The 24774-nt window shown below is 43.0% G+C and overlaps 2 protein-coding genes across 9 annotated transcripts in view; one reads left to right on the forward strand and one right to left on the reverse strand.

Moving 5' to 3' along the window:
• Positions 1–24774, forward strand: part of gpatch8 (G patch domain containing 8) — a 30942-nt gene that overhangs the window by 360 nt on the left and 5808 nt on the right. For 2 of the 8 annotated variants that reach the window (XM_085783873.1, XM_085783874.1), the window contains exons 2-5: positions 4342–4419; positions 15015–15087; positions 23242–23309; positions 24594–24680. In XM_085783873.1, coding sequence (XP_085639999.1) covers positions 4342–4419; positions 15015–15087; positions 23242–23309; positions 24594–24680 — 306 coding nt within the window. Of the gene's footprint in view, positions 1–4341; positions 4420–5345; positions 5382–11793; positions 15088–20762; positions 20805–23241; positions 23310–24593; positions 24681–24774 lie in introns of all 8 variants that reach the window. The other 6 variants (XM_085783880.1, XM_085783875.1, XM_085783879.1 and 3 more) reach the window with 6 other exon arrangements.
• On the reverse strand, positions 7186–9399 carry LOC146982743 (E3 SUMO-protein ligase ZBED1-like). Its single transcript, XM_085785531.1, has 2 exons — positions 8537–9399; positions 7186–8067 (listed from the first exon to the last, which is right to left on the reverse strand). The coding sequence occupies exons 1-2, from the start codon at positions 9158–9160 to the stop codon at positions 7186–7188; spliced, it is 1506 nt and encodes a 501-aa protein (XP_085641657.1). The 5' UTR covers positions 9161–9399.

Consider the following 24774-nt stretch of genomic DNA (forward strand, 5'->3'; position numbering starts at 1 on the left):
AGTGTTTGCGTGCTATATTGGACACCTATCATATCGTATGGGGTGTAACATCGCTAACAACAATATATATTCTCAAATGAGCAACAGCTAAATAGGCACTGAAGTCCAATTAGCTCGTTAGTGACCTTGGGTATACTGGATATTTATCGACATATGCTACCGATGAATAGCTAGCTAGGTGGCTAGCTAGTTAGCACGTAGCTAACGTGTAAATGCATTGGGTAGAAACGGCTGTATCATTTTGACAACTACAGTGCGACCACCGCGGCTAGTTAGCACGTTTAAATTAACCCAGGCGGCTATATGTTGACCTACTTGTGGCTGTATTGCGTGAAATTAACCCCTAATAATCTAGGTTAACTCCCCACTAGCAAAAATACTGCACAACTGTGTGACGAGTGTTCTTTTTAAGATAAACAAACATGTCCTTGTCGCTCATTTTGCTATATTTTCCCCCTCTAAAATCAGCATACATTTTGTGACCTATCTTTCTGTATTGCTTGATGTTTCCCGTGTGATTTACTACGCCTTGATTTTGTTTATTATTAAACGCAAGTCATAGGAAAAGTTCAAATTTTTAAGACTGTCGTAACACCATAGTCAGGTGCTCTGTGAACACAAAAACAGCCCCTGAGCTGGGAAGATTTGTCGAGCAAGCACTTGCTTGAAACAGACATTTCATTTTAATTTCGATTATCACATTATTGTTTAAGCGAAATTTGACATCAGTTATTGCCAATCAGCTCCTTAGATGTGAAAATTTGTTGTTTTTCTTTGACAAAGAGGATTTTAAGATTTAATATTTGAATTGTGGGATGTTAGTCATTTGAAGAAGGCATTGTGGGTATTAAGTTTTAACTTGCGTGTTAATGGATATAAATTATCTTAAAAACAATCACCTGGTTAAATGGTGATGAAATAATTGTTTATACTTAAAGTTGAACATGGGTCCTTCTTCATTTGAAACTATTAGGATTTTAAAAGATGTCGTTATTATGCTGCATTCGTAAGATGTTACGTATGTTCACAAGTTGTACTAATAATTATGTCACCATTGCACATGGATTACTCACTTTTGTGACAATAACATTATTTCAGGTCGGGATTGTAACACTGGTGCCAGAGCCGAGTTGCTGAATGTCACAACCCATCTATGAGCCGTTTGTTTTTCACTTGCCTATCTGAGATCTATGACCACACCCAGAAAAAAAGCCAAACACATTGTTCCTGGCAAGACTATAAAAATAAACTTGATCCATATTTGCAGTTTGTTACTAGAGTTTGTTTCTCGCTTAAACCATTGTGTCATTCATCAAAGGTAATTTCCTTGAATTCCTCAGATGATATCATAATACCTCTGCTTTAACCAGCATAAGGCATGCTTTGTATCCATCCTTGTTTTTTAGCCACCTAACAGGTTTTTAATTCAAGGGAATTTCCTGCATCTTCACATAAAATCATTTTTGGCTAATCTACCAACTGCCTCTAAAAATGAAACTTCATGTAGCATCGATGATTGTAATTGTGATTTAGTGTCGGGTTCAGGGACGCTTCCGCAGAGTGGATGATTGCCAACACAGACACCTGAACCTTTGGCGTCATTCTGCTGCACACGTGGTCTGATACAAGTTAATGTGTCAAAATAAGTTATCACACAATATTTGCAGTATTATATATATATATATAGTGGATTTATCGTATAAAACTAGCCTTAAACAAAGAATTTTGAGTTAACATGGGGTCTGGTGTGGCTTTTCAGGCAATGTTGTCATTACTCAATAGTCTGAATCTGTGTGAAATGAATGTATATTATTCTGTATAAACCTTATGAATGCAATCGCTTAATATCTGGATATTAAATGTATCCGCTCTTAATCCCCACTGTCTGTCATCAGTGTGACTGTTAGCGCTTTGTTTTGGGGAGTAGTGAAGGAAGTAGTGGAGAGCTGCTTTAACAACAGTGATGGTCAGGTCAGATTAAGGTCGCGGGTGAGTAATTTAAATACAAACCCAGAGGGAAGTGCCTGACTTCCTCTGTTTATTTAGTCCCCCTCTTCCTTATATTTGATAACAACATTTTGTTTTATCATTTCTGTCCCACTAAAAATAAAGGAAGCGTTTCTGACAGTGATGCTGCCGGTGATGCTTTTTTGGCTTGGGCTGAAGGCATTTTGGTTTATTGCATATAGGGTCACAGTGGTGTCATTGTAAAAGAAACTAAATAGATGTTTTGCTGAATATAGGCTATGTCATGCTGTTTGGTTTAGAAGTAGCTTACTATTTGCTGCAGTAAGGTTGTGGTGAATTAGTTAACCGCTGTTGCAATTGCCACCCATGACAAGTTAAAACATGTATAGAAGGAGCAGTTTGTAAAAATGGTTTGTGTTTTGTCCTTTACACCCACAGTGTTGGTGCCCAGTGGGAACTCGGTATTCTCCTATTTTGTCAGTGAGAGGTGAATTGGTGTGTGTGGTCTGAATGAGTCTGTTGAGGGCAGCTCCAGCTTAGCACAGTAGAGGCTCTGTGTGTGAGATCTGCAGTGAGGGCATTCATATGCTCAGTATTCAGAAAGTTTCTCACTCACTCCATGGACTTGAAGCTCGCTGCCAAGCAACACGGTGCAGAAAACACCCACAGATGGACTACCTAATATCTAACGCGCAAACCAGTCCAACAGCTCTCTTGATTTACATCGGTGTTGGAGTTGTAGCATGTGGCTAATCCTGAGCTGCAGAAACGCACCAGGAAATTTATGAGCATCCACACAGTGTGCCAGCAGCAGCTCTCCCATTTCCTAATGGGGGGTGGGGGGGGGGGTGAAGCGTCCACCTCGCAGTTGTCACACAGATGGAAATTTACAGTTTAATGCAGAACAGAGGTCAGAGCAAAGATCATTTCCATGCACCATGAGGGGGGGGGGGGGGGGGGGCAAGCAAGAGTGAAAATAAGTGGAGTTATTGTGGTAGGGGGGGGGGGGGGGGCTGTGCTGCTGATAGCACATTAAGTGGTCTGAGCATAGAGCCATGAGGCAGAGACAAGGGAGAGAGGGAGGGGGGGGGGCATTGATTTGCTCATAAGAAATCCTCTGCTCTTCCCCGGCATCTCCTCTCCTCATAATCCCTGCCTTCATTCATGCTGATGCAGGGGCCTGTTTCATCTGAATTAATGACTGCCAGTGTGGCATCAAATCACCTCATTATTGTGGGGCTGATTTGAGCAGTTGCTTATCTCTGCAAAACCAGATTCCCCAGAGAATGTGGTGGTGGGTAAAGCCTCTTGCGTGGCCCGACCCGGCATGTAACCATTGTGTTTTTACAGGAATGTTTGCATCGCCGTTAAACAGAATAATCAGAAAATGCTGCAAAGTGCAGAGAAAGCAAAGTAAATATCCTGCTGTTCATGTTTCAACCCAAGACATAAATAAACCCCTGTGTGTCATAATATGTTAATTCAGATTTTGTTGCCAACACATGCCCTAATAATACCAGTAGCTGCAAGCAAGCTGCTAGTTAATAATAAAACAGCATGGACTATTTCTGGTATCTTTTCAGTTTTCTACTAGTGTGAAGGTCAGGAGAAAACAGACCCACAAACATGACCTTCATCTCTCCTCTGCTGCAGAGGAGAGGAAGCCATCTGTCTCCGAGCAGAAACAGCTCTATAAACACACTCCTTTTGGTCGGGGTAGCAGGCCAGTTACTCACCGCCTCTGCCCTGTCCCACCCAGGGCATGGACATAAATGCTCAGTTTGTACATGTAAAGTTTTGCTCCAAATTCAGACTACAAATAGCCCGAGGGCATCCTCCCTCTGCTGTCACTGCTGGAATACACATACCAAGAAATAAAGGAAGAGAAAGCAACCATGTCAAGTAAATTTTCAACTGTGGCTTTAAAAAAAATGTTCCCTTGCTGAAATTTGGTTACAATACTTGTAAATTGTAGATGACAGAAAAACAGGATTAGTTATGACAGAAGTAAAGGGACAAACACAGTCACACATTTCCAGTCGTAACATGTTTTTATCATTCTGTCTGTTGTGTCACTGCAAACATGCAATTACATGTTGGAAATATGGCATGGTCTAGCTGCTATTACTCAGTATGAATTAGCATTATTCATTGCAAATGACAGGCAGCTGGCAGGCCTCCCTGCAGAGTGCAATCGTCATATTTGTAACTCAAAAATGAATGAAAAATTTCCTTTGTAAAAATCTAGGAAAAGGACTGATGAAACAACCATCACAAAAGTTGCTGATTACTCATCTGTTAGTCAACAGGTTGTAGTACTGCCAGTCTTTTAAGCCAATGCTCTGATGTGTTTCTGAAATGTGTGTCCCACAGGGTGGGAATCACTTTGACCAGTATGAAGAGGGCCAGCTGGAGTTGGAGCAGGCATCCTTGGACAAGCCCATCGAATCGGTAAGGCCACATCCATCATCCTGAACCATTGGACCAGCTGTGAGAGTGGATATGATTGGTCCAGGGAGGAATAAGAACCACACCTTTTTTTACTCCATTCATTCTGTCCATGTAGATGCATCCAGTGTTTTCTTGAACACACTTGCCACGTAACCTGTAGAATCACATGTCTCATGTCTATTAATTCCCTTAAAGCCCCCCTCCCCATCCCTCCACCTCCCATGTCCTCTGCCTATTCCATTTCCTGTGTGACAGTTAAAATATTTATACATATGCTAGATCTTTTCTTGTCTATTTGTAGAGCTTACAGATAAAAGTTTGATTTTTTGTATGAGTCTCCCATTAGTCATTTGTTAGTCATCTTAGCACTGAGATGAGACGACTCTGAAATCATGAGGTGGATAAAGCACTGACGTTAATGGCTGTTGTCTAAATACATGAGCTGTTTGTGCACACTGCACACATTTTATAAATTCACTCAAATGGAAAATCCATGTTTGGTAATGACCAGATTTTATCTTGGATATTAGATTCAGCTGGAGCTTTCTTATTTTTCTACAGTATGATAAACTAAAGATCTGTCTTATAAATATTCAGTCTCTTTCTAATCACAGTGAACAAGGACAAACAATATAATCTCACTTGAATTTGGAGTTAAAAACAGCCTAATTAGGTACTTTACAGTTATAAAGCTGATTTTATTTTTTTTAGTGGCTCCAAAAAACACAAACAAAGGCAGTGCTTATTCCACTTCATTTAGTGTACAAGAGAGCACACATTAGATGGTGTGAATGGGTACATTTGTGCTTGAGTGAGTGTGTGTCTATGTAGCTTTAGAATTCATGTGTTAGTTTATAGTGTTTGTGTCTATAGGACAGTTATCTTATTGTACACAACTTGGGGTGTTCGACATTTCTCTCCTGCAGCGAATTGGCCCCTATTAGCTAAGCAGCAATGACCCGGTTTGTATTTGCACGCTCTGCTTTCTTACTCCTATCTTTAGGGTCCTTGTAACGCTTCTCTGACTATCTCTCTCTCTCTCTCTTTCTCACTCTCTATCTCTCTCTCTCTTTCTGTTTCACTACTGTCACACTCTCTACATCTTTTCTCTCTTCTCTCTCAACCTCTGTTTTCTCTCTCGCTCCCTCCCTACTACACAGTGATTCGGTGTACAGTACCCTCTGTCATTCTGTGCTGGCATGGTGCTTGTGCAACTGGGACTGCATTTTTCGCTGAAGAGGCACATCAATAATAGCGCAGGCAGCTCTTTTCATTCTGTCTTTCCCACTTTTCTCCATCCCCTCCTCTGTCTCTGAAGCACCGTGGTGAGCAGGCCCGAAACTCCTCTTACCTCCACAGTGGCGGGTCACCTCTCCTCAGCGTCATGAATGCACCTTGTTGGCCAATCAGATCCATTCAGCAGCCAGATGCAGATCAAAAGAACGACCTTCTCTGAACCTTGTCTTTTTCAGTCTGCGGCAGATGTACTGAGCATAAATATATATATAACCAGCACAGAAAAAGGCAGTTTTTCCTAAAAAGACATGATAAAGTTTACACTGTAAGTACTGTATATGACTCTTGGTATCATAGATAAAAAGGCATATGCAAAACATTAATTTTTCTACAGGACAAATTTAATGAGACCCAACAGCTTTTTACATATTTATTCCACTGAATGCAAATTCTAAATATTATCAGCTCTTGATCTTGTGTGGTTTTTAGGTCATCCCTAATTTCCATGTTTCTTACAGAAAGCTAAAAACACCATTTCCATATGCTTTCCTTATGTATCACACAGTGAGATTATATCTGTAGTCTGAACATGTGTTCATAGGGAGAATCCAGTGAACCGTGAACATTAAAATTCATCCTGGTCGAGTTTTAGGTCTGACGCACTTTCTCACATGCACAGCCCACTGTGTGTGGGTGGTGGGGAGGGAGGGAGAGGAGGAAGGGAGAGAGGTGGCCTGCTCACCCGGCTTGAGTGGCTCTTTTTTAGCTCCTGCGCTATTATTTGTGGAGGGGCGCTGAGGACCGCGCCGCAGCATCACACAGTTCTTCACACATCCGTGGAAAAACGGCCACATCCGAGGTGCCGTCGACTATCACTTAGTCACCAATAGTACTGCTTGCACACCTGGTGTTTTCTCCCTTAGAAGAAGTAAGGTGGCAGACTTTAGTATCCATGAGGCAGCCGAACATTAAAAATGATCACAGATTACAACTGTTTATCACCATAATAGAAAATAATATAAACATAACAGTAGGGCTGTCACGGTTGAGGAATTCCCCCTGCGGTGAGTCAGGGCGGCCCAATATCGCGGTGTGCGATATTATTGCACCATCTTTTTTTTTTTTTTTTTTTTTTTTTAAATCTATCTAGCAAATTCGTTTGTTAATTACTAAATTACTAAACTCATTGCAATATTTCCTCTGAAACATGGCGCCTACACATTTAAAAACGGTTATAAAAAAAGACATGGCAATTTTATAACACTTTTTATTTTATTGAATGCAGATCAAAGGGCAATAACGGCACATGCGAGATCTGTGCAATATGCACGTCGTTTCTCCTACTGATTGAACTTAACAAAATTCAGGAGAAGGCTGAACTTTTAAATGCAAATTTTGTTGCAGTATCTTACTGAAATAAAAAACAAGTGCCTGCTTGTTTTGTTTTTTTAAAATTAAGTATACAAAATGAGATGTACCAACTACCAGGCACTACAATTTCACATTCACACACACAAAAAGGACGATGATTTATAGCTCGGTCATGTCCTTGTTACGCGCAAGGAAAACCAACATATTAACCTTATGTGGTTTGAGAGAGGATCTGAGAGGGGTGACAACATTTCCAGCGACACTGAACACCCTCTCGGATGGTGCGCTCGTTGCGCAAATACACATGTACTTGCGTGCGACTGTGGAGAGCAAGGGAAATCTCTCCTGGTTGTTGCGCCACCATGCCAGGGGGTTTTCATTAGGATCGGTGGGTTCCTCCTGCAGGTAGCGAGTGAGCTCCAGGTCGGCTCTGGCTCTCTTCGGGACGGTTGCAGACGTGCTTGTCCGTGACTTCAGCAGGTCTCCGAGCGTTTTTTTTTTTGCCGCTGGTGGCACCGCTGTCTGCGCCAAGGACTCTGGCTGTGCAGCAGCTGACGCACTGGCACCGCTCCCTCCGTGTTCCATGTCTAATATCTCCTCGATCAGCGCGCATTTTGTCTCCTCCTCCGCATCATCATCGAAATTGTTGCCCCGATATCTTGGGTCCAGCAAGCAGGACTTTGCCAAAGTTTTTTGAAGAGCAGCTGGTCTGTACTTCTCCTCGAGAACACTGCACATCTTCCGCTTGATGTCCGAGGTCAGAGTGGTGTCCTCGTCTGACGGTTTTAAAACATCTTCAGTGAGGAGTTTCAGGACAGGTTTAATGGATGAGACCGTGACATAGTTCTCGCCAGACAGCAGATCCGTAAATTCAGCCGCTGGCTTTAATGCCGCGCTCACCGACTCCAAAACTGCAATGTCCTGCCAGCTGGGGATGAGATGCTGATGCCGCCGATCATCCAGCACTCTTTTTATGGCGGGGATTTGCTCCAAAACTCGGTCCACCATTTTTTGTTTGGAGCCCCATCTTGTTGGACAGTCCTGCATGGACGGAGTAATGGCCGTATAATTATTGAACTGAAATTACACCTGCTTATTAGTATTCTTTAATAATTAATATCTATAATTAAAAGTCAACATTTAACATAATTTTTTCGTTTCAGTGTATTTTTTTCTAAACGAAAAATATTTTTTAAGCATCTCAAAAAGCTATTTAGGCTGCATCTATGTTTTATGAATTTCAGACAACATTTTAAAAGATCATTCATATTCACAGTATTCACATTTTTTAGTAAACTTATTGGGCCCATGATCTAATGATTTAAAAAGGGCTATATATAGCTAAATAATCACAGCAAGACGGGAAAATAGCCTGCAAGGGCGTTCTAACTACCGTAGGTGTTTATTTTGAGAAATCATAATATGGAGGCTCAATGATAATTGTGTTATTAAATGGACTTACAGTGGGTTACAATGAGATCATAAATATAACTTGTGAAAGCAAATTTACCATTATGAGCCCGTGTTGCGGGATTTGGAGCTCCGCTTGCGCTTTCACCAGATCCCTCCTCTTCAGCCAGCTCTGGGAGAACGCACCCACTAAAGTGTGGCACAGACCCATTGCTCGGGATGTGCGATCTTTAACGCTTCCCATTGCGTTTGTCACTGCCAGGTGTAAATTATGTCCGAAGCAGTTCAGCCACGTCCAGCTCAATTTTCTCACTGCTGCGGCGATGTTTGCCCCGTTATCCGTCGTTATGCACGCCAGCTTCTTCTCATCCAGGGACCACTCATCAAACGCGCTGCGTAGAGCCTCTGCGATGTTGTCGGATGTGTGATTCTGGGGCATAAACACTGTTTCGAGGCAGCGTGATTTAAGAGTCCAGTCTGTGGTCAGGTAATGTACAGTTAGACTCATGTAAGGAGTCATATTCACACTTGACCACATGTCAGTGGTGGCAGAGAAAAAGTCCACACTTTTGAGCTCACTCTGAACCGATGCTCTAACTGTATTGTACATTTTCGGCACCGCAGTTTCTGAGAAGTAGGTTTTCCCTGGCAACTCATATTGCTTGTCAAATTTCTGGAGCAGCGACTTGAATGCAGGTTTCTCCACGGTGGCAAACGGCACCATCTCCTCAACCAGATATCGCGTAACAGCGCCTGTTAGGCGTTTATGTCTGTCACTGTCTCTGCTGTACTTGCCGACTCGAGCAAAGGCTTCGCCGACTCCAAGCTGTCGGCTGGCTCCGGCATGAGCTGCTCCGCGACTCTGTGTGGCAGGAGGCGGCGGCAGCCGCGCCGCAGTAGCTGGATGGTAGCTTGCTAGGTGAGCCCTTAAATTCGTTGTGTTTCCTCGTTTTACTTGAACCGTTTTGCCGCAGATCTTACAGATTGCCTCATTTAAATTGGCTGGCTCCCCCTTTTCATTTGGCTGAAAGCCGAAATGCTCCCAAAGAGGCGAAGTAATATTTTGTTTTGATACCAGCGCAACCGCCATCGTGGTGAGATCAGGTCACATCGGGTCACATGCGGTGATGGCGGTGGCCCAGAATGCAGCGCAGTGGGATTCTTAATATCGCGATATTTCATTTTTGCGGTTACCGCGACAGCCCTACATAACAGTTCATCTTCCTTTTTCAAAAAGGGAAAATATAGAAATATGTACAGGACAGGTCAAAGTTAATCTATTCTGGCTTAACCTCAAAATCTGTGCAGTAAACTTTCAAGCAGGATTTACATGTGAAATAATACTGAATATTTAGTTTTACATAATAAAACACACAGATTAACATATAATGTGAGATAGACCAGTAGGAAAACAGGAGTGCCCCTGCCTCCTTAGTGCAACCTCTAAGGTGGGAGGGTATGTGGCAGTTGTCCACACGTGTTACATGTTGGAGCTGTTGGTGAATGCTTCGGCCCAGCCTCTCGGAGCCCCTCACCTGCCACTTATTGTGTGTGATCTATAGGCAGCTAGAGGTCTGTGGTACTTTATTGGGATCTTTTTTCTCTTTCTCTCTTTCCCCCTTTGATCTTTTGCTCATTCTCTCTAACATTGTTTTTGCATTGCATGTGTTAACTTGGTAGCATTCAGTACTATTTCCTCTCCACACTCTGTCCTAATCACTACTACAGTTTTCCCTCCCCAGACTCATTCCTCCCACGTTTCCTGCCCCACCTCCAGTCCCTCAAACCTTCCCCTTCTCCCTCTTCTCCTTACCTGACCCCCGTCCCAGAGCGATATGCAGCGGGCAGCCTCAGAGCCACAGAAAGCACACATACAGATGAGAAACACATGTTCACAGGCTACAGGAAGATTCATTTCTTGTTTTTCAAGTGGGAATGATTCATATTAATCTCTAATACAGCTACTGAAGCCCAGCAGGAGTTGGTTATATCAAGTGGAACTAAAAACAAAGGGGGACATTTTAGGTGTCGGCGTATCAGCTGTTACTGAGCTATGAAGTGTGTAAATTTTGGCATTGTAGTCGGCCCATACTTGACACAGCTGTTTGTCCCTGTTAACAGCTAGACTTCTGCCACAGAGATGTGAAGAAGAACATAAGGAAAAGGTCAAACCTCAAACCTTCTCATGTTTTGACCCCTATATTTTCATATTAACAGTCTTATCGCGGTGAGTAATGAGTTAAAGGTCTTTGCTAAGGCCCTTCAAATGTTTAGAGTTAAATTAACAGAAAATCAAACCACAGAAATATCTGAAAAAAACATTTGTCTCTAAACCACTTCTTGAATCTTTGTGTCTTTACTTAACTTTGCTAAGCCTTTGCTTGCCAGAGGTAAGTATGTATTTTAAATTTGTATACTTAAATCATCCTAATTGAACCTTAATGCTTTTCTGTCAGGTCCCCCACGCACTTGGTTTGATAAAGATCTTTAATCCCCCGCACAATAAATCTGACACAGTTTCTGCGGAAGTAGGAGCTTTCTGTTTCAGTCATCTGCCTTTTGATGCGCAGAGACAGTTGTTTCCATTTAGTTACACCTACAGTAGCTGAGGCGGAGCAGGAATGTACAGAGCATCAAACACAAGGGAGCTTGCAAGAGTTTATGAGCAGCAGCAGCAGCAGACAGCAGAGCCCGTCCACTACCAGCTCCTTGCCAGAAGACATTCCTCGGGGACATGAGAAAGGATGATGAGTAACTGCAGCGGCCCACTTTTTGCGAGACGGATCCCTAAAGAGTCTCGTCTCGGTCTTCTCTTTAAAACGTGCTGCTAAACCTCCGAGCTGATGTCCGTTGGTTTAGTTTTAGTAACTAAGATGGACGCCTGCTTCATGTTACATCCTCTTTAGTAATCTCCACCAGTTTTTTTTTTATCTACTTGGTGACACACCCATACTGCACATATATAAATGGCTGTATAGACTGAACTAACACATGTTGTAAATACTCTGAGGTCTCTAGGTGGGGTCCCCTGCATATCACTTCCCCTTACCCACATCTTTTGCCATGCACTGTGCCGCTGACAGCACAATGCACTCTTGAAAAAAAAAAACACCCCTTCTTGTAGAACTCTTTTGTTTGGATAACATTTTCTATTTTTTCTTTTCTCCTGTATTAACAGTCAGTTGGTGGATTTATTGACATGCCTACCTTTTCTGTTTGTATACAGTATTATGTTTGTTTAAAATCAGAGAGAGAGAGATTTGCATTTTTAAGATCTAGAGAAAGCTAGCAGAATTGCAGTTGAAAGCGTTTGGCCGGTTTCTTACGTTGTGTCACGTGTGACTGTTTTTTTGACAGCCCAGTATTTTAAAGCCAGGTTCGTATGGAAATGCCTTCACTCCACTTGCACTGCTGTTGGACTCGCCGTCGTTGCTTTCATCCGTCTGTCTGTCTATTCTTTTGGTGCACTCATCTGTTGTTCAACATGCAGTCTGCGCCTCATCTCCGCCCTCTGACCTTTCCTGAGCCCATTTTGAACTGATCTCTTTAGCAGTCGCAACTGGTGCCTCATCCAACCCTGCCCTTCCTTCCTGTTTTTATTTTGTTTTCAGATTACACAGACATAAAACTGAAAATGTGAGAGATTTGTAGGAGGAAACATGTTTTAATTTAAGTTAGGGCTTATGTTCCCTGAGCCTGCACAGGGTTTATGTTTCGCTTGGTCGGACCTCTGAAAGAGAACCAGGTCAGCTAACTGTAATTGTGTTGAAGCTGAGCAAGAGCATTTCTCAGATGCATTTTATTCCCCCTCCTTGCTCCAAAGCATTAGACGTCAGCTCCGAATTAATCTAAATGTTCATGTGCAGAAGACTAGTGTTGTTGCACCACAGTTATACTGCAGTAAGGGACAGAAGCATGCCCAATGTCGGTGGGAGGGGAGGCATTCTTCACTGCAGCAGATTCTGCAGTGTTTCTTCTTACAGTGAAGTCAGGGGACATGTTGTCCTGTCCACCAGGCAGGAGGAAACACTTGCCCATCCACACAGCTTCTAATTAATTAATCAATCAATCCTAGGACATGTCCAGAAACCGCTGTGTAGGGACAAACTATACATCACTGATGGAATGATAATGTAGCCTCCAGTGTCCTAGTAATGACTTGATCTCTATGTCTCTTCCCACCATAAGAGGCCCAGAAACAGATTCCTCTCTTATCTTATCTAACGGCGGAAGGGATGTGACAGTCGTCCAGCCCAAACATCCATGAAATGGAGGGGGAAAAAAATACCAAACTCTCAGAAACAGGAAGTGAGGCAATTTAGCCCCTCTCGCTCTCATGGGTATTAATAGAGACAAACATCGGGCCAGCCAGATGTTTTTGGTCGTGTTTGCTCAGCTGACGTCGTATTTTTCCCTTCCAGAAATGTGAAAGGGGCAAAGGAAGGCAACAGTTGGCTCTGAAACACCGAGGCATTGAGGGAAGAAAAACAAAAACAAAAAACGATTAAGCCAAATGATTTATCCCAATTAAGACCTTATGGGCGGAGATGCAGTGTGTGCTGTGTGTGTGACTACCACTCCCCTTCACATGCACTAACCCATATAAACCCAGCTCACCTCCACCACCCTAGAAACTCACCTTCACCATGGCTCAGCCTGCTCTGTTCTGCCCCCCCTTCCCATCCCCGTCCTGACCACCTCTTTTGTCAAAGAGAACTAATTGAGCCCCGTTGAGCCATCACCTCCCTCTCTGTGCCTGATCCACCTGACACTAACACAGTTGGAGTTTCGTTAACCCCATCCCTCCACCCCCCACCCCACCACCACAACAACCACCCCCAGCCCGCCCCACCCCTCTGTATGTGTACCATTCACAGTGCGCTACTAACACCGACGATCCTTTTTGTTAAAAAACACTTTAACAAAAAGCTGCATGCTGTTTTTTTTTTTGTTTTTGTTTTGTTCCAACCCCTTCACTTTCTGTTTGTGAAAGTTGATGTCAATCTCTGTGATTATAAATATCCTTTTTGTTTGGTTTGTATGTTTTTTGGTAGAATGCAGCACTCTGGTGAATGTTAGACAAGCTTGGAATAGTTATAATCACAACAGAAAAAAAAACCCCACTGCTTTTAATAAGAAATCTCATTGTTTCCTGTTTATTTGTGCTTGAGGATGTACTGTAGTGTGTAGTGGTGGGACGGTCTTGCATTTCACTTAATGTTTTTTTATTTTCTTGCTGACCCACACTAGTGATATAACAGTCTCAGACATGCACATTGGGCCCCACAGTGTGCTAGGAATTCCTGTTATGTTTGTTCCTGCACTCCTCTCGAGCCTCTTTGATTCATTATCAGTCGCCAGGTCTTGTCCACACATAGTTAGTTGTGTTGTGTGTTTGTTATAGCTTTTACATGCATGGAAAGTAAAGTGTTCAAAAAAAAAAAAAAAAAAAGATGAATTAAGCAGATGGTCTCAAGCAGTCGCACACTTTTGGGGGTCCATTTTTATGTGTCATGTGAGGTAAAAACTACCTTGAAGGTTGTAAAGGCCATCTAGTGTATCTCGACTGATGATAACTTTGAGATGCGAACAATAACAGCATAAATTCATGGTTTCAAATCAAAAGTGTGATGGTGGCTGGGACCAGACCATTGATAACCAACCAGAGACGCAGGAGTTGTCCAAGAACAGCAAAACAGTTATTTCTAGTATATCTAACGGGGCTACATGCACACAATGTCTCCCTCTCTTCACCTGCACACCCACATATCCCTCCTCACACGTGCATATTCTGTCCACCCTGGGCCTTGTAATGGTAATCCAAGGCCCAATAGCTCCACTTCTGTCTCTTCCTCTTGCTATTTTTATATATATATATATTATTTTTTTGTGACAGCTGCGTATGTTTCATGGTGCTCCCCTTGTCATGGTTTACGGAACACAGCAAGCTTGGAGTTTCTGGTCTTCGTTTTGTTAATGCAAGATTTCCATACCTGTTTTGTGTCACTTTTCTTTGTGTACTAAGATCTTGCTCTGTAGTGGTTCATATATGTATGCGTGTGATACATATATTGCCCTGTCCTTCCTCCTCCTCTTTAACTTCTCAGTTAGTGGATGTGACTTGATGTGCTATCTTTATCACCCCCCTCCCCCTCCAAAAAAAAATAAAATAGAAATGCTAATGCCCAATTCTTCTTACAGTTTTTTTAAACTGAACTCCCACTTTAGGAGGGTATCCTGTGTTTTACAGGCTACACATAGCCTCATGTATTCATCATAGTGGAAAAACCTATCCTTCCTCGCAGTCTCCCACCCTCTATCTCCCCTCCTCCCCCACCCCCACCCCCCGACTACCACTCCTTGTGCTGGAAGACACTGATGTTACACGCTGTAGGTGATGTGGATGACGATAATGATGATGGTGATGGTGGTGGTGGTTGTGCTGATGATGATGGTGTGATCTGAGTGTTTTTTATTTTGTTTTTGTTTTGTTTGTTTTTTGATTCATGCCCACGGGGAAAAGCTCCTCTTATTATTGGAATATTTTTGGTTTTTTTCTCCTCTGTTCTCTCTGCTAGGATAACATCGGACACCGGCTGCTTCAGAAACATGGCTGGAAGTTGGGGCAAGGCCTTGGCAAAACCATGCAGGGTAAGGACTCACTCTTCTGTACACAAATGTTCAATGTATGCTGGTGCAACTGGTCCACTATTTTTATGCCATTTTCTTTCCCCTCATATTTCCAGGGGTGTTTTTTTTTTTTGTTTCTTTGTTTGTTTTTTTTGTTTTGGTACTAGCAACTTTTCTTTTCTCTTCATATCCTCTCTCTGACCTCTTCCTTTGTGTCTGTTATGGGGTAAAATTGATTTTTTTATTTACACAAACATCACTGTAGTTGTTCCTGTCACTCTCACGCTGCTGTTCCCTCGAACTTCAGGAGCAGGGAAAGAAAAAAAAAATCCGGGGAGCCTTGTGAAGGAATAAGCCCGAGAGCAGGGACCCTTGGGGATGGGGGATGGAAGCAAAGTGTTCACTTCAGTAGCAGTTCAGATTAAAGTGGGCGTTTTCTCCTCCGAATAACAGTATAATCGGCTACATTTTATGTTCACGTGGAGTTGTTTTATCCTTCAGCTTCCAGAAACAGTGGTTCTGAACTTTATAATTTGCTGTTGTGCCAGTTTGTTTATTTACCTTTAGATTACCTTGATCTCTTACCTTCTCCAGATGCACTCCTCTTTGATCGGCTTAAAACGTTGTGTTTATAGATAAATGTTTCCTTTTTGAAACATTGGTGTTTATTTTCCTTCTGGGCAGTGATGCACATAATGAAGGGCATGTGCCTGACTCTGGAAACACCAACGTGTCCGCGTTGTCACTGTAGGAATGTGAAGCACTTGAACTAATAGGGAAAATACGAGTCTGTTCTTTGTCCGGGGCAATTGCATTTATATTTTCAGACCTCGTCCTTGTGGTATCACGAAATTGGACCCAATCCAAAACAAAGGTACACGAGAGGTTCACAATCTGTCCTGCGGTATTTCTAGACCTGCAGTGCCAGTCTAAGGCCACATTAAAACATACGTTAGCTCAGGTTAGTTACAGTAGCGTCAGGTGCCAGCGAACCGGCTCGGACAAAACAGTTAAACCACACTCAGCTTTAGCTCCAATGTAATGTCATCTGGAAAAGTGTTGCATTGGCCATCAAATGCAGTCAACTGCACATCCCTGTATACACTTTGTAACATGAACACATTTCTATTATTTACCTACTGAGCGATCATCCCAACAAATAGTTGGGGATAACTTTCCACAGCTGTAAAAATCCCATTGGGCAACGTTTTGGCATCTGCTAGGCCTGTAAATGTATTTATCTCCTACTCCAACTGGACTTCCTGGATCATGTTTCTTTGTGTTGCTGTTAACTTCAACAACAGACTCCTTCACCACCACAGCCCCAGTACGAATCGCTCACTGAATCTCATCAGATCGTTTCTCTCTACGCAGTTATCGACAGTCTGTGTGACAGACAGCAGCGCTCTCGGGGAGGATCTGTGTAACATTGTGTCGGTTTCTCTTCTGGTTTAAGATTGAGCATTGTTGTCGCCTTTTGAGTGGAGTGAAAGATGTACAATTAAACGCTCCAAATGCGCTCCACATTGAATGGATTCAGTACAACGTGCGGGGCTTGCTGCCAGAAAGCTGCTTCACTTTCTGGAGAGACAACTGTGATTGAATGGCCCAGTCGATATTGACTTGCTTTTAAGAGGCAGCCGGCTTGAACGGAGCTGAGTGAGTGTGTGTGGGTTGGTCTTCTTGGCCAACGTCAGCACCTCATTAGCTCAACCCTGCTGTGCTCATTGGCTCAGAGGCAGTGGTGCAGAGGCCTGGCATGTTTCCACCGTGCTTCTTCCTGTTCCTTCTTCACCCGCTTTCCCTTCTCCCATCAATATCTTCATCCTCTCCATCTTTTTTTACTTTCTTAACTCTCCCTTCACAGCCTCACCCTTTGCCTGTGCTCTGTCCAAAGAGGATGATGTGTAGCATTGTTGACGAGTGATGTCATCGCTGGCAAGCTGATGGAGTCCTCGCAGTCTGCTAAGAGCTTGTTTTTCCACATCATTTCTGGCATTTAGTCTCGTCTAGTTCCGCCACCACGTCTTCTTCTGTCCTCCTGGTCCATCCCACTTTAACAGCAGATCTACCTGTTCCATTTATATAACTCTCATGCACTCATTTCTGACCTCTTTGTCTCTTATTTGTTGCTCGATTGCAACTCTTGCTCAAGTGCATTGCTCTCCCCTGTAAACTCAGCAGTAACATCTGTGCTCAATATCAGCATTTTAACGAGAAACACCACTCATTATTTTAAACAGAGTTTCCAGCACACACCCAAACTTTGGACAAGTTATAGCCTCACACTTTAACATATAAGGGCCTGTGCAAAACTGGCAAAGTGAGTCAAGAATTTCACAATTTATATTAAAAGAAGCCAAGATGTCTGTGTTCAGACTTGTGCTGCTTAACTGAATTTGTCGGCCGCATAGTTAGATAATGGAAATTGCCTCCATCAAGTCAATGATTTTCTGCCTGTGTGTGAGATTTCACATTTTCACAGTTGTCTGACAACAGAAAGTGAAAGATATATTTATAGGAGGACTCTTGAATTGACTTGTTGACCAAAGCCTACAGCTCTGAATATGATCTTTCAGGTGGTGATAAAACCTGAGGTTTAAGCTGCTGAGACTTCTGGCTGCGTTTGCATCTGTTTTACCAGGTAATGACTGTTGTAATGTTGAATATTTGAGGACAGAAAGAGGATAGAGAAGAAGATGTAGCATAGCCCCCCCTTTTTTGTTGCAATGTTGAGATGTTTTACTGTGGTCTTCGATGTCACTTTGGTGTCAGATTTGCCGCAGTGAGGAAACAGTCGAGAGGCAGTTGTTTTTTGTAAACCACTCGTATCTTTACTCATATCTGCTCTCCACACTTCAGCCTATTTTCCACTGGTCAAACATAAAAAAAAAAAAAAAATCTGCTAACATTGGGCTTTTGTCAGCAATGGAAAAGACTACGATCAGCAGCATTCACACGCGGGTCAAATGACATTGCAGTAGACACAAGTATTTATGTAAACAGCGGCATTGATGTAAACACTGACAGCACCCCCTAATTTTCAGCCCCGTTCCTGCTGTGACGTCTTTCAGAGCGCTGCGCCTGTGCATGTGCTCGGCTCCTTGCAGTTGTGTGTGTGTGTGTGTCCTCTGTCCGAGAAGTAAGACCGACAACCTAGAAGCGGAAAAGGGGTCAATTCAACAACTTCAGCCGCGCTTTAAAAAATCTTTAGGTATTGGACGTTAAAATGTTGTTGTTTGCGTGTATCGGTGAGCTTTGCAGATCTGATGGCCGGTCGTTAAGCTGTGTCGTCTGATTCATGCACATATATGGCCTTGCTTCCTCGTGTCATCTCATAGGTATTCTCAGCCTGACCATGGCCAGGGACCAGAGTAGATCACGGAGCTGTCTCACTCTGGGCAGCCTGACAAGTGCTGCACGGAGACTTCACAACACAGCAGGAAAAAAAAATCAGAGCTTAGTTTTTCGGCGTCCGTCCATCGTCATTTTTTTTAAATTTCCAATCTGTCCTTGAACAGCGTGAATCGCGATCTATTTGATGTGATAAGGATGTGTGCTTTGTGTGGCTGAGAGAACAAGTTGCAGGAGCTGACTGTGCTCTTGTTTTTGCCGCTGGCACCACTGATGGGTGGTTACATAAGCATCCTGCTTTGTGGGCAGATGAGACTGCGGCAAAGTGTGTCCAGTTGTTGTGTAGGAATTAATGGCCCAGTGTTGTAGAGCGAGGCGAGCCCACTGTCTCAGTTCAGATTTGCTAATGCACTTAGGAGTAGGCTCACAACACAATCGCACCCCTGCATCTCATTGAAGTCTGCTGGATAATCATTACAATCTTACTCTCATTTCCTGTCCTCCTTGCCAGAAGAGAACGGTTTCTGAATTTTGAAGTGAAAGCATTGTGTCCCCTTTTTTAAGTTTTTCACTGTATTGACTTTGTTCTTATTCTTCTTTTGTCCTTTTTGCCCCTTTTTAGGTAAGGTTTGTTGGATCCCCTCTGTATGTCAGTATGTGTGTGTGTGTGTGTGTGTGTGTGTGTGTGTGTGTGTGTGTGCGTGCGTGTGAGTGGGTGTGTTTTCTTTCTCCCACTCGGCAGTTGACCTCAATGTAACACCCCTTTTACAGTGTACCGTAGGCTAATGGCCTCTGTCAGCTTCCTCCTCTTTGCTTCATAATCACTTAACCTTTATTTCAATCTGCTCGAGAGTAAAAAAGTGCTTCGATTTGAACAAAAGAGCAAAAAATCCATTTGAAAATTGAGGTAGATTTAGGAAGCCATGATTCCATCACATCCCTTTTAGAAATCATCATCTTCATGTATTTAGATTTTTTTTTTCCTCTTTGAGTGTCCGTGGCTGCTGTCGGGTATCTGATTGGCTGTAACCACGGCTCAGACTTTGAATGGCTTGCAGAGTAGACAAGTTTTCCCCCCTCCTCTGCTTGTTTGCCTGTTTCTACCTCCAAACTTGTGAAACGTGTGTGTATGTGTATTGTCATTACGTGGGACTGAGATATGTATGTGTGTTTGTGTGCGGTTGTGTGTGTGTGTGTGTGTGTATGTTACTGACCGGGCTATAGAGTCAACTTACAGGGAAAACCTCACCACCCTTCTACACCCCGAATATCTCTGTCCCCATGGTTACACGCTCCCATCCTCCCCCTGTTTTCTTTGCCCCTCCTGCACAGCATGTTTGTCCCAGAGGTGCACTCCTGCCTGCCTCAAACTGTCACACTCACCTGGGGCTTTAAGCAGTGTTGGAGGTAGCACACTGAACTACTAATTTCACATGAAAAGAGCGACATGGAACAACCCAGACAGGTGCACAGTTCACATTTCTTTAGCGTACTTTGATTTAAAAAAAAAAAAATCAAAAGCAGAATTGCTGTTTGGTAAAACCTGCTCTAAGCACTGCTTAAAGCCTTGCTGGCTCTTTTCCTCAGGTACATTTTATGTGTGTCATGTGTTCACGTGTTCTCGGGGTTAAGCACATCCCAAAACTAGCTTGCCGGCTGTATAGCTAGCGAGGAAATGAAAGAATCTCAGGGAGATTTGCTAACTGGGCTGACAAGCGTCTGCGAGGCAAAAAAGCTCAATGGGGGAAAATGGTGGTCGTCCCTAGAGGCATCTGTCATCTCAGACTTAGACTTTGCAAAAAAAAAAAAGTAAGAAGTTAGTTTTGATTCATGATTATTTATGTAAGTCTCCTTTCTTCCTTTACCTGTCACCAGTTGATAAACCACCAGGTAGTTATTATTTTTAATCGTTCCCTCACCCACTACAGCTCCTCCTAAAATACTCATCTGATCGGGGGTTTAGTATTAGTAATGGTCCCTCAGATAAGGCAAAAAAAAAAAAAAAGTGGATTGTTAGGTTTATTACTAATACAGGACCTTTGCTGCACTTTGTAAAGGGTGGTAGTTTGGTAGCCGTGGGGCAAACTGTGGTTGAGAGAGCGAGTTGATGCCAGGTTAGGGGCCCTGGGGACTGGGACCAGTGGTTGGGAGAGAGTGGTGAGAGGAAATCCCTGTAAGCACCTAGCCCTGAGTGAAGGGACGAGGGGGGTGGGGGGTGACAACACTGATGCCCCTCTGGTAATGAACCCCCCTTAACCCCACAACCACACTCCCAACCCCACCTTCCCTTCTCTATGTGCCTCAATCTTCCTGCTTAACCAATTGGTGTTTCTTTTTTACAGCGATTTGATCCTGCCCATGTTGTGCTGATGGTAAACTTAGTGGTAAATGTTATTTTATCCCCCAATTGAATTGTTTATTTTTTTTATTTTCGTTTTAATTTCTTCCATTTTTTTTTGTTTTCCTCTCATCAGAGCACCAATGCTACATAGGCTTTCAAATCTTTCTGTATTAGTCCTCATTCTGCTGCTTGTATATTATCATGCATATGTATTACTCTTAGAACATTGTCATTTTGTTTGTTTTCAGTTTTTTTAAACCTTGTGATTCACACCCCGTGATTTAGATGCACATTGTTTTTGTCTGGTCCCTTTCTTTTCCACTGGAATGGGTAATGTGGAAGTATTGTCACTGTGTTTTTTAAAGATTGGTGATAGTTTGGGATGACTTGTAATTGTTCATTAATCTTTAATTCTGGGCCCCGGCTTGTGACTCTGAGTTCAGGCAGACCACTGCAGTGGCTGGCTAACAGACCAAACCCTGTTTTTGGTTTCACTTCCCTATCGCTGTTGGGCAAACAGCACGAACACACATGTCTATCAGTAGACGGTCTTATGATCTCGATATCACACAATCAGTCCTCTTATCTCACTGGCTTTGCGGATCATGGCCCTCAGTAATAATCATGCCATCAGTTGGGTTTTTCAGTTGCAGCCTGCGCTCCCAGCTGACAGACACTGCAGTGGGACTGAGAGTCCAGGCAGGCCACTATATGTTACAATGCCCATGCATCTATGATTTCAGAATTAATATGTCATTGGGCTGTGATGATTAAAATTTCTAAGGAAGGCTTAGGAATGACACAGATATTGACCTCAAAATGTTAAAATTCTTACCCTTCTCCGCCCAGGAAGGTAAGAATATGACAGGAAGTAGCCCCCATATAAATGAATAAATTAATATTTTAAGAAAAGCTAAAAGCCTTCAAATGCATTAAAAATTAATACATTATACATTTAGTCTGCGGGGCTGTTTTTTTTTTTGGCTCGAAATATTACTTTGGCAGGAGGACATTGGCAAATGTACAGCATTAGCCTTCTTGCTATTTGAGAAAGTCCTTAATTCTTGAGTCAAATTGATAAAAAAAAAATTTAAACCACAACAGCCCCGGTGCTTGTAGTTATTATTCCATATGCCCAATGGTATACATAGAAAATTGATTCATGAAACCCGAAAACCTAACTTGAAAATGTGGGAGGAAAAAAACTGAAACCAAACCGAATTGATAATCACTATCAGTAAGATGGATTATTGTATCTGGCTGGCAACAGGAGCAGCAGACTAGTCCAAATTCTCTTTATGCCTCTTTTTTTTTTTTGAGACTCCCCTGTCTATCTGTCTGTCTGTCCTCCCCTTCCTTCTCCTCCTCCCCATACCCATGTTTTACCAGGTAAGTATCCCCATCCCTTGCACTGTCACCATGGCGATACCTGGCCTGTGACGTCACTCTGCTGTAGTTCAGTGCTTGTGTCCTATTTTAATTTTTACTGTCTTTCTCTCTGCTTTGTTTGGCTGATTATGAGTGGATTAAGCAATTCTGTGTCAATCTCCAAAGTAGTTTTGATTTTTATATATTTTATATCTTTAATGTTTCATTCTGTTTTGTTTTTTTCTTTTGGTTGTCTTTGGTTTTTTTTTTTTTTTCTACAGTTAATTTCCTTCTGATCTAGCTCTTTTCACAGCTTACATAACATGGCTTAAGTAGACAAAGGAAAATAACCTTTCAGCTTTCAGTCTTGATGAGGAAGGGGGCCTGGGACAAGGGAACAGATTTGGACCTGAGAACAGTGCGAGGGGCTTGCAAGGGTCAGCCAGCCTGCTGACAGTTCAGAACAAGATGATGCAATCGGCCTTAGCTAATATTGGGAGGCTTTGTTCCCCTCATGGAGGATGTCGCAGTGGCGCGTAGTGAGCAGTGGCAGCAGCTGCGCAGGCCTGTTGCAACTCCTTCACACATACACACGCTCCCTCTCTCGCCACCACACACTCGAGCTGTAGCGTCCTTGATAAACTTGGGATTCTCATTCTGGTTTAACAAGACTGCAGCAACGAACGGGTGGAGGAGGGTTAGTGGGCAGCATAACAACACGAAAAAGATACAGAAACACATTGAGTTAGAGCTGACAGTCAAACTTTTTATCTAAGCTGAACAGCCCGGATGCCCTCGACTTCATTTAATCCATTAGGAATACAACGATAAATAGTGCGGCTAATTTGATTCATTCAAAATGCAAATCCGCAGCCAGGTCAAATGTGACAGGAAGGATAAATTCATCTGTACTTTTACTTTACTTGGTGGCTGCAGTAAGCTGTGAGAATGGCTGGTGTTTGGTTCACTGTAGCTTTCTGGTCTCTTTGCACTTCAAGGCAAAATTCTCTAACCCCAGCACCCTATGCTCTAAAAGCAGGCTGTCTCCGAGCTGGCCCCCTGTCCCCGTCTCAAAAACTCACCTGGTCCTCTCTCTGTCTCTTTTCCTTCAGGACGCACCGACCCTGTGCCCATTATCCTCAAATATGATGTCATGGGGATGGGACGGATGGAGATGGAGGTAAGACACTATTTGATATTTGAAGATATTTGTTGCAGTGTCTTCAACCTTATTTCACTCACAACAACCAGTGCTGCTTTGATGAGCAGTGTATAAAATAAAGAACGTGATGAAAGGTCCCAACTATTGTTTGTAGAAGCAGCACTGAGGAGCTCAGCGTCTGGCGCAGGAAACTAGAAAAAGTTCCTTTTTTTAAATCTTGAGTTTTCTTTGTGAATTGTGTGAATTGTTCCTGTGAGGCAGAAACTAGGAGCATCAGCAGTTCAGCCAAAGAACCGCTGCCAAATGGCGAAGCTCATAGCCAATTTAAAAGTGTTTGTCCTTCGTTGCATTGCCCCCCCCCCCTCCTCGCTCACTTGTAGACAGCCTTTGGAAGAATCCGCTTCAGAGATGACATACGAGCTCAAGAGCAGCGCTGACAATACCAAGCGCCAAGTCCGAGCTGGAGTTGTGGAAAGCTCAGCAGCACTGGACTGTGAAGCAGTGGAAACATTGTCTGAAGTTATCAATCACCCTTTTTCACCAACTGGCAGCCCGATAGACAAGTGTGAGGAGGACACCACCTGTATGAATGATAACTCAGTGGAGAAAAACTCATACTAGGTTACTGGCTCCACTGACTGGAAGTCTCGGTGCTTAAAGCACTCGGGGACATTACAGGCTCTTCTGTGCAAATGTTATTTTTGGTTGTAGCTAGGGATGGACAATGATTTTTGAATAGTCGAATAGTCGTCCAGTTAAAAAAAATCGAATAGTTTATGAGACAATCGTCTTGTCTGAAAAATGTAAATGTTCTCTTTTTACTGTCGCAGAAGGAGAAACATGGAAAGGTTTATTAATAATCGATTAGTACCCTGCGATTATCAAATAGTACTTTTGCTTGAAATGCCCATCCCTAGTTGTATCATTATACATCTCCTTTTATTTAAAGCCTCAAATATTTTTAATAGTACACTGACTAGTAATGGAGAGAGACAGACGCTTCTTTCACTGCCACTCCCCAAATGGCACCATTACTCATCGGGAGGATTGGTGCATCTGTGTCCATGTGCCCCCGCTATGCCTCGTGTCTCAGCCATCAATGATCTGTCTGCATCAGACGCATGTTGGCAACACAAACGAGACAAACTGCGATCTCCATAGCCCGTGGCCTTGACGTGTTACACTTCAGGGAAACCACAGCTGACACCACAGCATGCATTTAGTATAAGATGAATTAGGGCTGCTGCCGATGATTCAGGAGTGTTTTGTTCAGCGTTGTAAAAGCTGCGTGTGTCCTTTCAGCTGGACTATGCAGAGGACGCCACAGAGAAGAGAAGAGTGCTCGAAGTGGAAAAGGAGGACACCGAGGAACTGCGGCAAAAATACAAGGTGAAGCCTTTCAGCCTTTTGTCATGCTAATGATCAGTGTTCATTCTGTACCTTGATACTGTGTGATCCCACACAAAAGAGCAAGGTGACAAGC

The sequence above is a fragment of the Trachurus japonicus genome, chromosome 8 (assembly GCF_045865225.1).
Source record: "Trachurus japonicus isolate A0001 chromosome 8, Traja_1.0".
NCBI classification, from domain to species: domain Eukaryota; kingdom Metazoa; phylum Chordata; class Actinopteri; order Carangiformes; family Carangidae; genus Trachurus; species Trachurus japonicus.

Excerpts from the sequence above, each read along its gene's own strand:
- LOC146982743 (XM_085785531.1), bottom strand. The coding sequence starts at position 9,160 with ATGGTGCCGTTTGCCACCGTGGAGAAACCTGCATTCAAGTCGCTGCTC. Across the intron at positions 8,068-8,536 it reads CGCAACACGGGCTCATAATG|GACTGTCCAACAAGATGGGG; the intron begins GTAAATTTGCTT and ends CCGTCCATGCAG.